Source organism: Electrona antarctica (genome assembly GCF_951216825.1).
Source record: "Electrona antarctica genome assembly, contig: scaffold_666, whole genome shotgun sequence".
Taxonomy (NCBI): domain Eukaryota; kingdom Metazoa; phylum Chordata; class Actinopteri; order Myctophiformes; family Myctophidae; genus Electrona; species Electrona antarctica.
Window position 1 is genome coordinate 37221 of NW_027637991.1, and position 18391 is coordinate 55611.

The window sequence follows — 18391 nt, forward strand, 5'->3', positions numbered from 1 at the left end:
CACAAACACTGATCTGAGGAGAGGAGAGGACACAAACACTGATCTGAGGAGAGGAGAGGACACAAACACTGAGGATCTGAGGGGAGGAGAGGACACAAACACTGATCTGAGGGGAGGAGAGGACACAAACACTGATCTGAGGAGAGGAGAGGACACAAACACTGATCTGAGGGGAGGAGAGGACACAAACACTGATCTGAGGGGAGGAGAGGACACAAACACTGATCTGAGGGGAGGAGAGGACACAAACACTGATCTGAGGGGAGGAGAGGACACAAACACTGATCTGAGGGGAGGAGAGGACACAAACACTGATCTGAGGAGAGGAGAGGACACAAACACTGATCTGAGGAGAGGAGAGGACACAAACACTGATCTGAGGGGAGGAGAGGACACAAACACTGATCTGAGGAGAGGAGAGGACACAAACACTGATCTGAGGGGAGGAGAGGACACAAACACTGATCTGAGGGGAGGAGAGGACACAAACACTGATCTGAGGGGAGGAGAGGACACAAACACTGATCTGAGGAGAGGAGAGGACACAAACACTGATCTGAGGGGAGGAGAGGACACAAACACTGATCTGAGGAGAGGAGAGGACACAAACACTGATCTGAGGAGAGGAGAGGACACAAACACTGATCTGAGGAGAGGAGAGGACACAAACACTGAGGATCTGAGGGGAGGAGAGGACACAAACACTGATCTGAGGAGAGGAGAGGACACAAACACTGATCTGAGGAGAGGAGAGGACACAAACACTGATCTGAGGAGAGGAGAGGACACAAACACTGATCTGAGGGGAGGAGAGGACACAAACACTGAGGATCTGAGGGGAGGAGAGGACACAAACACTGATCTGAGGGGAGGAGAGGACACAAACACTGAGGATCTGAGGGGAGGAGAGGACACAAACACTGATCTGAGGAGAGGACACAAACACTGATCTGAGGAGAGGACACAAACACTGATCTGAGGGGAGGAGAGGACACAAACACTGATCTGAGGAGAGGACACAAACACTGATCTGAGGAGAGGACACAAACACTGATCTGAGGGGAGGAGAGGACACAAACACTGATCTGAGGGGAGGAGAGGACACAAACACTGATCTGAGGAGAGGACACAAACACTGATCTGAGGGGAGGAGAGGACACAAACACTGATCTGAGGGGAGGAGAGGACACAAACACTGATCTGAGGGGAGGAGAGGACACAAACACTGATCTGAGGGGAGGAGAGGACACAAACACTGATCTGAGGAGAGGACACAAACACTGATCTGAGGGGAGGAGAGGACACAAACACTGATCTGAGGAGAGGAGAGGACACAAACACTGATCTGAGGGGAGGAGAGGACACAAACACTGATCTGAGGAGAGGAGAGGACACAAACACTGATCTGAGGGGAGGAGAGGACACAAACACTGATCTGAGGAGAGGAGAGGACACAAACACTGATCTGAGGGGAGGAGAGGACACAAACACTGATCTGAGGAGAGGACACAAACACTGATCTGAGGAGAGGACACAAACACTGATCTGAGGAGAGGACACAAACACTGATCTGAGGGGAGGAGAGGACACAAACACTGATCTGAGGAGAGGACACAAACACTGATCTGAGGGGAGGAGAGGACACAAACACTGATCTGAGGGGAGGAGAGGACACAAACACTGATCTGAGGGGAGGAGAGGACACAAACACTGATCTGAGGAGAGGACACAAACACTGATCTGAGGAGAGGACACAAACACTGATCTGAGGGGAGGAGAGGACACAAACACTGATCTGAGGGGAGGAGAGGACACAAACACTGATCTGAGGGGAGGAGAGGACACAAACACTGATCTGAGGAGAGGAGAGGACACAAACACTGAGGATCTGAGGAGAGGAGAGGACACAAACACTGATCTGAGGGGAGGAGAGGACACAAACACTGATCTGAGGAGAGGACACAAACACTGATCTGAGGAGAGGACACAAACACTGATCTGAGGGGAGGAGAGGACACAAACACTGATCTGAGGGGAGGAGAGGACACAAACACTGATCTGAGGGGAGGAGAGGACACAAACACTGATCTGAGGAGAGGAGAGGACACAAACACTGATCTGAGGGGAGGAGAGGACACAAACACTGAGGATCTGAGGGAGGAGAGGACACAAACACTGATCTGAGGGGAGGAGAGGACACAAACACTGATCTGAGGGGAGGAGAGGACACAAACACTGATCTGAGGGGAGGAGAGGACACAAACACTGATCTGAGGGGAGGAGAGGACACAAACACTGATCTGAGGAGAGGAGAGGACACAAACACTGATCTGAGGGAGGAGAGGACACAAACACTGATCTGAGGGGAGGAGAGGACACAAACACTGATCTGAGGGGAGGAGAGGACACAAACACTGATCTGAGGGGAGGAGAGGACACAAACACTGATCTGAGGGGAGGAGAGGACACAAACACTGATCTGAGGAGAGGAGAGGACACAAACACTGATCTGAGGGGAGGAGAGGACACAAACACTGATCTGAGGAGAGGAGAGGACACAAACACTGATCTGAGGGGAGGAGAGGACACAAACACTGATCTGAGGGGAGGAGAGGACACAAACACTGATCTGAGGAGAGGAGAGGACACAAACACTGATCTGAGGGGAGGAGAGGACACAAACACTGAGGGGAGGAGAGGAGAGGACACAAACACTGATCTGAGGAGAGGAGAGGACACAAACACTGATCTGAGGGGAGGAGAGGACACAAACACTGATCTGAGGAGAGGAGAGGACACAAACACTGATCTGAGATCTGAGGGGAGGAGAGGACACAAACACTGATCTGAGGAGAGGAGAGGACACAAACACTGATCTGAGGGGAGGAGAGGACACAAACACTGATCTGAGGGGAGGAGAGGACACAAACACTGATCTGAGGGGAGGAGAGGACACAAACACTGAGGATCTGAGGGGAGGAGAGGACACAAACACTGATCTGAGGGGAGGAGAGGACACAAACACTGATCTGAGGAGAGGAGAGGACACAAACACTGAGGATCTGAGGGGAGGAGAGGACACAAACACTGATCTGAGGAGAGGAGAGGACACAAACACTGATCTGAGGAGAGGAGAGGACACAAACACTGAGGATCTGAGGGGAGGAGAGGACACAAACACTGAGGATCTGAGGGGAGGAGAGGACACAAACACTGAGGATCTGAGGGGAGGAGAGGACACAAACACTGAGGATCTGAGGAGAGGAGAGGACACAAACACTGATCCGAGGAGAGGAGAGGACACAAACACTGATCTGAGATCTGAGGGGAGGAGAGGACACAAACACTGAGGATCTGAGGGGAGGAGAGGACACAAACACTGAGGATCTGAGGGGAGGAGAGGACACAAACACTGAGGATCTGAGGGGAGGAGAGGACACAAACACTGAGGATCTGAGGGGAGGAGAGGACACAAACACTGATCTGAGGAGAGGAGAGGACACAAACACTGATCTGAGATCTGAGGGGAGGAGAGGACACAAACACTGATCTGAGGGGAGGAGAGGACACAAACACTGATCTGAGGGGAGGAGAGGACACAAACACTGATCTGAGGGGAGGAGAGGACACAAACACTGATCTGAGGAGAGGAGAGGACACAAACACTGATCTGAGGGGAGGAGAGGACACAAACACTGAGGATCTGAGGAGAGGAGAGGACACAAACACTGAGGATCTGAGGAGAGGAGAGGACACAAACACTGATCTGAGGAGAGGAGAGGACACAAACACTGATCTGAGGGGAGGAGAGGACACAAACACTGATCTGAGGGGAGGAGAGGACACAAACACTGATCTGAGGGGAGGAGAGGACACAAACACTGATCTGAGGGGAGGAGAGGACACAAACACTGATCTGAGGAGAGGAGAGGACACAAACACTGATCTGAGGGGAGGAGAGGACACAAACACTGAGGATCTGAGGGGAGGAGAGGACACAAACACTGATCTGAGGGGAGGAGAGGACACAAACACTGAGGATCTGAGGGGAGGAGAGGACACAAACACTGATCTGAGGAGAGGACACAAACACTGATCTGAGGAGAGGACACAAACACTGATCTGAGGGGAGGAGAGGACACAAACACTGATCTGAGGAGAGGACACAAACACTGATCTGAGGAGAGGAGAGGACACAAACACTGATCTGAGGGGAGGAGAGGACACAAACACTGATCTGAGGAGAGGAGAGGACACAAACACTGATCTGAGGGGAGGAGAGGACACAAACACTGAGGATCTGAGGGAGGAGAGGACACAAACACTGATCTGAGGGGAGGAGAGGACACAAACACTGATCTGAGGGGAGGAGAGGACACAAACACTGATCTGAGGGGAGGAGAGGACACAAACACTGATCTGAGGGGAGGAGAGGACACAAACACTGATCTGAGGAGAGGAGAGGACACAAACACTGATCTGAGGGGAGGAGAGGACACAAACACTGATCTGAGGAGAGGAGAGGACACAAACACTGAGGATCTGAGGGGAGGAGAGGACACAAACACTGATCTGAGGGGAGGAGAGGACACAAACACTGATCTGAGGAGAGGAGAGGACACAAACACTGATCTGAGATCTGAGGGGAGGAGAGGACACAAACACTGATCTGAGATCTGAGGGGAGGAGAGGACACAAACACTGATCTGAGGGGAGAGGACACAAACACTGATCTGAGGGGAGGAGAGGACACAAACACTGATCTGAGGGAGGAGAGGACACAAACACTGATCTGAGGGGAGGAGAGGACACAAACACTGATCTGAGGGGAGGAGAGGACACAAACACTGATCTGAGGGGAGGAGAGGACACAAACACTGATCTGAGGGAGGAGAGGACACAAACACTGATCTGAGGGGAGGAGAGGACACAAACACTGATCTGAGGGGAGGAGAGGACACAAACACTGATCTGAGGAGAGGAGAGGACACAAACACTGATCTGAGGGGAGGAGAGGAGAGGAGAGGACACAAACACTGATCTGAGGGGAGGAGAGGACACAAACACTGATCTGAGGGAGGAGAGGACACAAACACTGATCTGAGGGGAGGAGAGGACACAAACACTGATCTGAGGGGAGGAGAGGACACAAACACTGATCTGAGGGGAGGAGAGGACACAAACACTGATCTGAGGGGAGGAGAGGAGAGGAGAGGACACAAACACTGAGGGGAGGAGAGGACACAAACACTGAGGATCTGAGGGGAGGAGAGGACACAAACACTGAGGATCTGAGGAGAGGAGAGGACACAAACACTGATCTGAGGGGAGGAGAGGACACAAACACTGAGGATCTGAGGGGAGGAGAGGACACAAACACTGATCTGAGGGGAGGAGAGGACACAAACACTGAGGATCTGAGGGGAGGAGAGGACACAAACACTGATCTGAGGGGAGGAGAGGACACAAACACTTCTAATAATAGATAATCTCCTTAAAGTTAACATAACTATAATTAGAGGCATTTGAAAGGCACTATAGAGTGGTCCTCTGGAGTGAGTGTGGAACTATAGTGGTCCTCTGGAGTGAGTGTGGAACTATATAGTGGTCCTCTGGAGTGAGTGTGGAACTATATAGTGGCCCTCTGGAGTGAGTGTGGAACTATATAGTGGCCCTCTGGAGTGAGTGTGGAACTATATAGTGGCCCTCTGGAGTGAGTGTGGAACTATAGTGGCCCTCTGGAGTGAGTGTGGAACTATAGTGGCCCTCTGGAGTGAGTGTGGAACTATATAGCGGCCCTCTGGAGTGAGTGTGGAACTATAGTGGCCCTCTGGAGTGAGTGTGGAAATATAGTGGCCCTCTGGAGTGAGAGTGGAACTATAGAGTGGTCCTCTGGAGTGAGTGTGGAACTATAGTGGTCCTCTGGAGTGAGTGTGGAACTATAGTGGCCCTCTGGAGTGAGTGTGGAACTATAGTGGCCCTCTGGAGTGAGTGTGGAACTATAGTGGTCCTCTGGAGTGAGTGTGGAACTATAGTGGCCCACTGGAGTGAGTGTGGAACTATATAGTGGCCCTCTGGAGTGAGTGTGGAACTATATAGTGGCTCTCTGGAGTGAGTGTGGAACTATAGAGTGGTCCTCTGGAGTGAGTGTGGAACTATATAGTGGCCCTCTGGAGTGAGTGTGGAAATATAGTGGCCCTCTGGAGTGAGAGTGGAACTATAGAGTGGTCCTCTGGAGTGAGTGTGGAACTATAGTGGCCCTCTGGAGTGAGTGTGGAACTATAGTGGCCCTCTGGAGTGAGTGTGGAAATATAGTGGCCCTCTGGAGTGAGAGTGGAACTATAGAGTGGTCCTCTGGAGTGAGTGTGGAACTATAGTGGTCCTCTGGAGTGAGTGTGGAACTATAGTGGCCCTCTGGAGTGAGTGTGGAACTATAGTGGCCCTCTGGAGTGAGTGTGGAACTATATAGTGGCCCTCTGGAGTGAGTGTGGAACTATATAGTGGCCCTCTGGAGTGAGTGTGGAACTATAGAGTGGTCCTCTCTCGTACCTGCAGCACGGTGAGCAGCGTGGAGCCGTTGAGGACCAGGAACTGGAGGTTGGGGGAGTGGAAGAGTTCTGGTCCCAGGTCGCTGCTCTCACAGTACGGGTTGTCCTGGTTCTCACACACCTGCAGGGGGAGACAAACAGTAGGGAGGAGCGTGAGGAGCGATTAACATGGACCACATGTACTGTACGTACACACTCATCCTCCCACTTTGGTATTAATAATGCTGTAGATGCACTATGACGTTAACAGCTCTCAAAGGTAATATGCCCTATGCAGGAGCCAACTATCTCCGTAGACGACGCCCTGGTAACGTCTGTCCCGACAGCCAGGAACCTTGGTGTTGTCCTGGACAGTCAGCTCTCGTTCAAAACACACATCACAGCTGTCACTCGATCCTGTAGGTTTACACTCTACAACATACGACGAATTAGACCGTTCCTCACCCAGGAGTCAGCCCAGCTCCTAATGCAGACAACAGTCTTGTCAAAACTTGACTATTGTAACTCCCTCCTTACTGTTCCTACCGGCATGTGCACTTAAGCCTCTCCAACTGATCCAAAATGCCGCAGCTCGCTTGGTCTTCAACCAACCAAAGTTATCACATGTCACTCCCCTTCTCCGCTCCCTCCATTGGCTCCCGGTCGCTGCCCGCACAGAATACAAAACTCTGATGCTGGCATTCAAAGCAACCAAAGGTACGGCACCGCCATATCTTGCAAGTCTGATCGCACCCTACAAACCCTCCCGCGCACTCAGATCAGCCAACGCGGGGAAGCTGGAAGTAGCCTCCCTAAAAACACCGGGACAACGCTCCACACGTCCCAAACTCTTCTCCCTTCTGGCTCCAAAACTATGGAATGAACTTCCCACTATACAATCAGAACTGCAGCCTCACTCTCAATCTTCCGCGGCAGTCTGAAAACCCACCTCTTCAGACTCCATCTTAGCCCGTAGACTTGCCATAGTACTTGACCTAGCATCAGCCTCCTACAGGCCTATGAAAAGACTCAACGTATCTATCTTAGATAGCATTTTTATGTAGACTTAGAGAGCAGTTTATGTAGACTCACTTTATGTAAACATAGCACTGTATAGTATATATCAGGGGTTCTCAACCTTTTTGGCCGGGGACCCCCGGAAATGCTTTGGCAATGTCTCGGGACCCCCGCCCCGCCCCCTCCCGACCCCCAATATAAATTGACTGCTACAATAACCTTAAACCATTTTGGGCGGGAACCCCTTTTGATGTTTTAAGCATTGTTATAATTTAGCTATTGAAAAATAGCAGATCTACAAGCTCATAGCGCGCCACCGAGTGGCGCGCTACGAGCTTGTAGGTCTGCTATTTTTGAAAAATCGTGAAAATAAAATTTTAAAAAATAATTTGGGGGACCCCCTAAAATAATTTGGCGACCCCCCGAGGGGTCGCGACTCGCGACCCACGGGTTGAGAACCCCTGACTTAGAGAGCAGTTTATGTAGACTCACTTTATGTAAACATAGCACTGTATAGTATATATAATATGCATAGTTTCATTATATAGATGTTCCACTGTTACGCTCTTATCTTACGTATGATTCATGATAACTACTTGGTATGTATTTGATGTATTGCCATGCTTTATTCTTTGTTCTTGCTTAAAGGTATATTCAGTGATTTCACTTAATTCAAATATCACTTATTTTTTCTTATTTTTTGGATAATCCTCCCTACTATAAAGTGTGCTGACCATATAAGGAGTTCCTCCCTGTCCCCAGTTAACCCCTGGGGTCAAAAAACCCTAGTTTCGGTTTGGGCTTTGGGTGGCAAAGCCTTCATCCAATCAGGATGAGAGGGGCCTTCCTCCAATCATGATCGAGTGGGGCGGGCCTTGGTGCATGTGCTGTTGGTCTGTTGTACTTCCCCCACTGTAGAGCGTGTGCATGTGCACATCTTGTTACCGGGTGGACCGGGCTTTTTTTCCAAATCACCCAAATCACTGAATGCTCCTTTAATGTAAATCGCTCTGGATTAACCCATTTTGGGCGGGAACCCCTTTTGGTGTTAGCATTATGTTATGCTTTAGCTATTGAAAAATAGCAGATCTACAAGCTCGTAGCGCGCCACCGAGTGGCGCGCTGTGAGCTTGTAGGTCTGCTATTTTTGAAAAATCGAAGAACGACTGACATAGAAACATAGCTTTTTCAGAAAACTGTCAGGATGTAGAAGACATTTATAGAATCTGATCACAGGTCAAAATGGGTTAAGAGCATCTGCTAAATGCCTAAATTGTAAATTGTTCACATTAAAACCCTCAGTGATCACTTCCATCCATTTTTTATTACACGGCTTGGTTGAACGCTAGATACCAATTGGTCAGTAACGGAATTATCACTAGTTATTTCTGTCATTATCAAGAAATAACACGCCGCATGTTTGTGCCAGCATGATTACATTTATTTCTTGATCTCCTCTTGTCTTGATTGTTTATTGTTTGACCGCAATGCTCCATAACAGGCTTGATAAGCCCAAAGCTTATTGATAACGGGTACTCGATAAGCCCAAAGCTTATTGATACCGGGTACTGGATAAGCCCAAAGCTTATTGATAACGGGTACTCGATAAGCCCAAAGCTTATTGATACCGGGTACTCGATAAGCCCAAAGCTTATTGATAACGGGTACTCGATAAGCCCAAAGCTTATTGATAACGGGTACTCGATAAGCCCAAAGCTTATTGATAACGGGTACTCGATAAGCCCAAAGCTTATTGATAACGGGTACTCGATAAGCCCAAAGCTTATTGATAACGGGTACTCGATAAGCCCAAAGCTTATTGATACCGGGTACTCAATAAGCCCAAAGCTTATTGATAACGGGTACTCAATAAGCCCAAAGCTTATTGATAACGGGTACTCGATAAGCCCAAAGCTTATTGATAACGGGTACTCGATAAGCACAAAGCTTATTGATAACGGGTACTCGATAAGCCCAAAGCTTATTGATAACGGGTACTGGATAAGCCCAAAGCTTATTGATAACGGGTACTGGATAAGCCCAAAGCTTATTGATAACGGGTACTCGATAAGCCCAAAGCTTATTGATAACGGGTACTCAATAAGCACAAAGCTTATTGATACCGGGTACTGGATAAGCCCAAAGCTTATTGATAACGGGTACTGGATAAGCCCAAAGCTTATTGATAACGGGTACTCGATAAGCCCAAAGCTTATTGATACCGGGTACTGGATAAGCCCAAAGCTTATTGATAACGGGTACTCGATAAGCCCAAAGCTTATTGATAACGGGTACTCGATAAGCCCAAAGCTTATTGATAACGGGTACTCGATAAGCCCAAAGCTTATTGATAACGGGTACTCGATAAGCCCAAAGCTTATTGATAACGGGTACTCGATAAGCCCAAAGCTTATTGATAACGGGTACTCGATAAGCCCAAAGCTTATTGATAACGGGTACTCGATAAGCCCAAAGCTTATTGATAACGGGTACTCGATAAGCCCAAAGCTTATTGATAACGGGTACTCGATAAGCACAAAGCTTATTGATAACGGGTACTCGATAAGCCCAAAGCTTATTGATAACGGGTACTCGATAAGCCCAAAGCTTATTGATAACGGGTACTCGATAAGCCCAAAGCTTATTGATAACGGGTACTCGATAAGCCCAAAGCTTATTGATACCGGGTACTCGATAAGCCCAAAGCTTATTGATACCGGGTACTCAATAAGCCCAAAGCTTATTGATACCGCGTACTCGATAAGCCCAAAGCTTATTGATAACGGGTACTCGATAAGATTGTCATCGGATTTCTTCGGGTATCGGTTATTGAGCTGAAGGATGGATGGAGGAAGAAGTGTTCCCGTACCGTACCTGGCTAGTGAGCATGGCAGGACCTCCAGACATGGGGTAGTGTCCCAGGTGGTTGACCAGGTGGGTGATGACCGTACCTGGCTAGTGAGCATGGCAGGACCTCCAGACATGGGGTAGTGTCCCAGGTGGTTGACCAGGTGGGTGATGACCGTACCTGGCTAGTGAGCATGGCAGGACCTCCAGACATGGGGTAGTGTCCCAGGTGGTTGACCAGGTGGGTGATGACCGTACCTGGCTAGTGAGCATGGCAGGACCTCCAGACATGGGGTAGTGTCCCAGGTGGTTGACCAGGTGGGTGATGACCGTACCTGGCTAGTGAGCATGGCAGGACCTCCAGACATGGGGTAGTGTCCCAGGTGGTTGACCAGGTGGGTGATGACCGTACCTGGCTAGTGAGCATGGCAGGACCTCCAGACATGGGGTAGTGTCCCAGGTGGTTGACCAGGTGGGTGATGACCGTACCTGGCTAGTGAGCATGGCAGGACCTCCAGACATGGGGTAGTGTCCCAGGTGGTTGACCAGGTGGGTGATGACCGTACCTGGCTAGTGAGCATGGCAGGACGTCCAGACATGGGGTAGTGTCCCAGGTGGTTGACCAGGTGGGTGATGACCGTACCTGGCTAGTGAGCATGGCAGGACCTCCAGACATGGGGTAGTGTCCCAGGTGGTTGACCAGGTGGGTGATGACCGTCCTGGCTGCTATGGAGACCAGACCCTGCTGGATACGATTACGCACTACGGGGGGGGGGGGGGGTGGAGAGAGAGAGAGAGAGGTGTTCAGACAGGACACAGACACAATTCACAAAACCACCAGGATGAGCCCCTGTTACGTTATACTTTGGCTATTGAGCAGATCTACAAGCTCGTAGTGCGGCACTCGTTGTAGGTCTGCTATTTTTGCGAATCTTTGAATATATATTCTTTCAGAGCGAACGTTTTTCACTCAAATCTTTGCTTCTGGGTGGGGAGGGGGTCCCTGGAACAACATATTTTCAGATGGGGGTCGGCGGCCAATTACATATATTTTTGGGGGTCCTTGACATGAAAATGTTTGAGAACCACTGAAATAGAAACATGGGTGTTTTTCAGAAAACTGTCAGGATTTAGAAGCCATTTGTAGAATCGTTCCCAGGTCAAAATGGGTTAACAGTGGTTTCATATCAAGGTACATTATTTATTTATTCTGCATTTGAGCCACGGAACTAGCCTGACACTCAGACTGAACGCCCTCCCCTCCCCTCCCCCGTAGTGAGGGGTCTACTCTAGCCTGACACTCAGACTGAACGCCCTCCCCTCCCCTCCCCCGTAGTGAGGGGTCTACTCTAGCCTGACACTCAGTCTGAATTTTTCATTTCGTTTCACTTCATTATTCAGACTGAAAGCCCCCCCCCTCCCCTCCCCTCCCCTCCCCTCCCCTCCCCTCCCCCGTAGTGAGGGGTCTACTCTAGCCTGGCACTCAGACTGAAAGCCCTCCCCTCCCCCGTAGTGAGGGGTCTACTCTAGCCTGACACTCAGACTGAATTAAAGCCCTCCCCTCCCCTCCCCCGTAGTGAGGGGTCTACTCTAGCCTGGCACTCAGACTGAAAGCCCTCCCCTCCCCTCCCCCGTAGTGAGGGGTCTACTCTAGCCTGGCACTCAGACTGAACGCCCTCCCCTCCCCTCCCCTCCCCCGTAGTGAGGGGTCTACTCTAGCCTGACACTCAGACTGAACGCCCTCCCCTCCCCTCCCCCGTAGTGAGGGGTCTACTCTAGCCTGACACTCAGACTGAACGCCCTCCCCTCCCCTCCCCCGTAGTGAGGGGTCTACTCTAGCCTGACACTCAGACTGAATTAAAGCCCTCCCCTCCCTCCCCCGTAGTGAGGGGTCTACTCTAGCCTGGCACTCAGACTGAAAGCCCTCCCCTCCCCTCCCCCGTAGTGAGGGGTCTACTCTAGCCTGGCACTCAGACTGAACGCCCTCCCCTCCCCTCCCCCGTAGTGAGGGGTCTACTCTAGCCTGACACTCAGACTGAATTAAAACCCTCCCCACGGCAGCAGTTTATGGGATGGGCGTTGTCAAAGACGGCAGTCTTCGGTGATTGGCAAACGTCGATCAAAATAGCAATTCTTGTATACATTCACAAATTGTGTAGACCTCTTGTAAATGTAGTAATGCCAGATGTTTAACAATAATTTAACTCTTGAGAGCGTAACATGAAACCAAATGGACCCTCCTGTCCATCACCAGACCGACAGCGTGCCGTGGGTTCGAATCCCGATCGCGACGACCTTCGCTGCGTCTCTCTCCCCATTTCCTGTCAGCCTACTGTCCAATTAATAAAGGAATGAAAATAAATCTTAAAAAAAGAAGAGCTCCTTGCCGTGTTTGAGAGAGTAAGTAAGCAGTTTGTGTGTGTGCTGAGTTTTCTCTGTATTCTTACACATGCATTGCGCACGCACGCACGCACGCACGCACGCACGCACGCACGCGCGCACGCACGCACGCACATCAAAACAGAGAAAAGCTCTCAATATGTGCAAATATACAGGATTCTGAACAAAAACTGGTGCATTACACAGATAGAGGGACACACACACACGTACTCAAACACATGCACGCACCCACACACGTACTCAAACACACACATGGATGTACATAGCTGGCCCCCTGCAGAGCAGAATCCGATGCCATCACACTCACTGAGCTGCTGCCGTGTTCTGTCCAATCAACATCCGCGCACACACACACACACACACAGGGGACGCGGCCACACACACACACACACACAGGGGACGCGGCCACACACACACACTTTATTGACGACAGGACTGTGAGCACACTGCAGACATGCATTGACATTCTCCACAACTGGAGGAACCTCAAGAGATCTCTCTCTCTCTCTCTCTCTGTCTCTCTGTCTCTCTGTCTCTCTGTCTCTCTCTCTCTCTCTCTCTCTCTCTCTCTCTCTCTCTCCCTCTCTCCCTCTCTCCTTCTCTCCCTCCCTCCCTCTCTCACTCCCTCCCTCCCTCCCTCCCTGTGTCTCTCTCTCTCTCTCTCTCTCCCTCCCTCCCTCCCTCCCTCCCTCCCTCCCTGTGTCTCTCTCTCTCTCTCTCTCTCTCTCTCTCTCCCTCCCTCCCTCCCTCCCTCCCTGTGTCTCTCTCTCTCTCTCTCTCTCTCTCCCTCCCTCCCTCCCTCCCTCCCTGTGTCTCTCTCTCTCTCTCTCTGGTTTGTGGGTCCATCAGCCTTCGAGGTCCCGGTGGTGGAGGAGATAAGATGAGAGCGTGGTGTGTGAGGACGCTCCAGTCATTAGGATACTAAACCACCAGCTGTCCTGCAGTCCCACCTCAGTGGGAAGCACCACGCACGCACGCACTGCACCGCACGCACGCACGCACGCACGCAATGCACGCACTGCACCGCACGCACGCACGCACGCACACAATGCACGCAATGCACGCACTGCACCGCACGCACGCACGCACGCACGCAATGCACGCAATGCACGCACTGCACCGCACGCACACACGCACGCACGCAATGCACGCAATGCACGCACTGCACCGCACGCACACACGCACGCACGCACGCACGCACGCACGCACGCACGCACGCACGCACGCACGCACGCACTGCACCGCACGCACACACGCACGCACGCACGCACGCACGCACGCAATGCACCGCACGCACGCAATGCACGCACGCACGCACGCATTTTCCCTATGTGTGCGACTGTGCGTGTAGCAGAGTAGTCTGCTGGGAAAAATGACTTGTGGAATTTCTCCCTCTTTCTCTCTGGTCAAAATATATTATACCTGGTTTATAAGCTGTATTTAACATATGTGAAATATCATATGTTTCATACGTCCAGATATGTTGTTCCAGTGACCCACCCCCCCCCGGTGGTCCGTGGCTCAGATGGGTATGACAGGAGCTGTGGAGGGAGCCTACCTTCAGTGACGGGCTGCAGCTTGGAGGAGCGCTCCGACTCGGGGCTGTGGAGAGGCTCGGGCTCCCTGAGGCCCTCCAGGAGGAGGTAGGGGTCGTAGTCTGGACTCTGCAGGTCCGTCAGCTGCAGTGGGGAGTACTTTGGGTTGCTGAACGACTGGGCTCCATACACACAGCCATGGAGGACCTGGAGGGAGGGAGGGAGGGAGAGAGAGGTTAAGGACTGGGCTCCGTAAGCACAGCCATGGAGGACCTGGAGGGAGGGAGGGAGGGAGAGGTTAATGACTGGGCTCCGTAAGCACAGCCATGGAGGACCTGGAGGGAGGGAGGGAGGGAGGGAGAGGTTAACGACTGGGCCCTGTACACACAGCCATGGAGGACCTGGAGGGAGGGAGGGAGGGAGGGAGAGGTTAAGGACTGGGCCCTGTACACACAGCCATGGAGGACCTGGAGGGAGGGAGGGAGGGAGGGAGAGGTTAACGACTGGGCCCTGTACACACAGCCATGGAGGACCTGGAGGGAGGGAGGGAGGGAGGGAGAGGTTAACGACTGGGCTCCGTAAGCACAGCCATGGAGGACCTGGAGGGAGGGAGGGAGGGAGGGAGGGAGGGAGGGGTTAACGACTGGGCTCCGTAAGCACAGCCATGGAGGACCTGGAGGGAGGGAGGGAGGGAGGGAGGGGTTAACGACTGGGCCCTGTACACACAGCCATGGAGGACCTGGAGGGAGGGAGGGAGGGAGAGGTTAAGGACTGGGCTCCGTAAGCACAGCCATGGAGGACCTGGAGGGAGGGAGGGAGGGAGGGAGGGGTTAATGACTGGGCTCCGTAAGCACAGCCATGGAGGACCTGGAGGGAGGGAGGGAGGGAGGGAGAGGGAGGGAGGTAGAGAGAGAGAGGGAGGGAGGGAGAGGTTAACGACTGGGCTCCGTACACACAGCCATGGAGGACCTGGAGGGAGGGAGGGAGAGAGAGAGAGGGAGGGAGGTAGTACCAACAAGGTCGACTAGTTGAATAGTCGACTAGTTGCTTAACCCATTTTGACCTGAGATCAGATTCTAAAAATGTCTTCTACATCCTGACAGTTTTCTGGAAAAGCTATGTTTCTATGTCAGTCATTCTTTGATTTTTCAAAAATAGCAGACCTACAAGCTCGTAGCGCGCCACTCAGTGGCGCGCTACTAGCTTGTAGATCTGCTATTTTTCAATAGCTAAAGCATAACATAATGCTAAAACCAAAAGAGTTCCCGCCCAAAATGGGTTAAAGCCCTAATGTGACCCAGAAGAGAAATCTGTCCCTGGCTGGGACGAAAAATTGTGAACATTGCCGATGTTGCCGATACAAGCTCACAACAAGGCCGATCTACAAGCTCACAACAAGGCCGATCTACAAGCTCACAACAAGGCCGATCTACAAGCTCACAACAAGGCCGATCTACAAGCTCACAACAAGGCCGATCTACAAGCTCACAACAAGGCCGATCTACAAGCTCACAACACGGCCGATCTACAAGCTCACAACACGGCCGATCTACAAGCTCACAACAAGGCCGATCTACAAGCTCACAACACGGCCGATCTACAAGCTCACAACACGGCCGATCTACAAGCTCACAACAAGGCCGATCTACAAGCTCACAACAAGGCCGATCTACAAGCTCACAACAAGGCCGATCTACAAGCTCACAACACGGCCGATCTACAAGCTCACAAGCTGAGAGAGATGGGGGGGGAAGGACATGCAGTAAAGGCTGTCGGGATCGGGAGTCGAACCCGCGGCACACTGCCAGGCTGGATTACCAGCCAAGGTGCCTGGACCGCTGAGCCACGGCCCAGGCAACTACAGGGTCTTTACCTTGTAGATGCAGCTGAGCAGGGTCTTGGGAGCGGCCGGCGGGTCTCTCTCTGGAGGGTGGTGGATGGTCGCAGGCTGGAGGAGGGTCTGCGGAGGCAGAGCCATCACCCAGTCCAGGAGACACAGCAGCAACGACACCACCAGCTGGAACGCACACAGGCACACGCACGCAGGCACACAGGCACACGCACGCAGGCACGCAGGCACGCACGCACGCACGCACGCACGCACGCACACACACAAATATGACTTTAGTAGAACTTTTCAAGAAGTAAAAGAGGAATCAAGGAAGTGAATAATAGTGAGAGAAACACGTTTGTGAGTGTGTGTGTGTGTGTGTGTGCGTCAAATAATCTTTGAAAAGGCTGGCCGCGAGAGAGTCAAGGAGCCATCTGCAGACTGCAAGCTAGCTTTCAAATAACCCTCCCTTGCTGCGAGGCAGCCCATAAGAGGCAGCCCATAAGTGGCAGCCCATAAGAGGCAGCCCATAAGTGGCAGCCCATAAGAGGCAGCCCATAAGTGGCAGCCCATAAGAGGCAGCCCATAAGAGGCAGCCCATAAGTGGCAGCCCATAAGAGGCAGCCCATAAGTGGCAGCCCATAAGAGGCAGCCCATAAGTGGCAGCCCATAAGAGGCAGCCCATAACAGCCCATAAGAGGCAGCCCATAAGAGGCAGCCCATAAGAGGCAGCCCATAAGAGGCAGCCCATAAGAAGCAGCCCATAACAGCCCATAAGAGGCAGCCCATAAGAGGCAGCCCATAAGAAGCAGCCCATAACAGCCCATAAGAGGCAGCCCATAAGAGGCAGCCCATAAGAGGCAGCCCATAAGAGGAGGCCCATAAGAAGCAGCCCATAACAGCCCATAAGAGGCAGCCCATAAGAGGCAGCCCATAAGAGGCAGCCCATAAGAGGCAGCCCATGAGAGGCAGCCCATAAGAGGCAGCCCATAACAGCCCATAAGAGGCAGCCCATAAGACCGTGGACTGCTGCACTAAACATGCAGGTGTCATGCATGACAATTCAAAATGATATGTCGGTCAAGCTGAAACAGGCGATCCATTTGGTAACGTGCGTGTGTGCATGTGTGTGTGTGTGTGTGTGTGTGTGTGTGTGTGTGTGTGTGTGTGTGTGCATGTGTGTGTGTGTGTGTGTGTGTGTGTGTTACCCTCTTGTCCAGTTCATGAGGTGATGACTCAGTGGAAGGCAGCAGGGCGGTGATGGTGGCGATCAGGATCTAAAATAGATGACATCATTTTGTTTAAAATAGATGACATCATTTTGTTTAACCCATTTAGGCCTGACGTCGAAATAAAAAAGAAAAGTCTTCTGAAAGAATATATATTCAAAGATGTGTGCCTCATTTTCACGATATTTCAAAAATAGCAGATCTACAAGCTCATAGCGCGCCACTCGGTGGCGTGCTATGAGCTTGTAGAGCTCTGTAGAGCTTGTAGAGCTCTGTAGAGCCTACAATGTGACGTCATTTGAGGTTTGGGGGGGCGGGTACCGTCCTAAAGTCGGCTCTTCGGTGCTACTGAAAATTTCTGACGAGCCGAAATCATTCCGGCACTACAGCGGTAAAATAATAGTATGAATCGGCCCTTAGACGTAATTTAAAGACGTTGAAATGCAATCAGATAGGACTGTATTTGCTCGGATGTTTGGGCTGTCGAGGCCAGAAAGTAGGGGGTATTTTTTCCCACTTAGTAGACGATCCCCCAAAACTGCCGGGTATGCTGAGGATGTCATGAGAACAGTTTTCCGAAAAAAAACGTATCAGTGGTGCCCAAACTTTTTCAGGTCAAGGACCCCAGAAATATCTGTATTTGACCGCGGACCCCCACCTCAAAATGTTTTGTTCCAGGGACCCCTCAGAAGCAAACATTTGAGTTAACGTTAGCTGTGAAACCTTGGATATTCAAAGATTTGAACAAAGGTTTTCACGACCTTTCAACAGCTAAAGATTACAAAAATAATGGTTACCCATTTAGACCTTATGAAACCCTATGTTTCTATGTCAGTGGTGCTCAACCTTTAACCCTCATGTTTCTATGTCAGTGGTGCTCAACCTTTAACCCTCATGTTTCTATGTCAGTGGTGCTCAACCTTTAACCCTCATGTTTCTATGTCAGTGGTGCTCAACCTTTAACCCTCATGTTTCTATGTCAGTGGTGCTCAACCTTTAACCCTC

At 51.3% G+C, this 18391-nt stretch overlaps 1 protein-coding gene across 1 annotated transcript in view; it reads right to left on the minus strand.

Moving 5' to 3' along the window:
* Nucleotides 1-17434, minus strand: part of LOC306918486 (ral GTPase-activating protein subunit alpha-1-like) — a gene marked incomplete at both ends in the record, with an annotated part of 53554 nt that extends 36120 nt beyond the window's left edge. Inside the window, 5 exons of the mRNA XM_079531389.1 lie at nt 6550-6669; nt 11035-11153; nt 14350-14533; nt 16200-16343; nt 17366-17434. Of these exons, the coding sequence (XP_079387515.1) occupies nt 6550-6669; nt 11035-11153; nt 14350-14533; nt 16200-16343; nt 17366-17434 (636 nt within the window). The remainder of the gene's footprint in view (nt 1-6549; nt 6670-11034; nt 11154-14349; nt 14534-16199; nt 16344-17365) is intronic.
* Between the last annotated feature and the right edge of the window lie 957 nt (nt 17435-18391).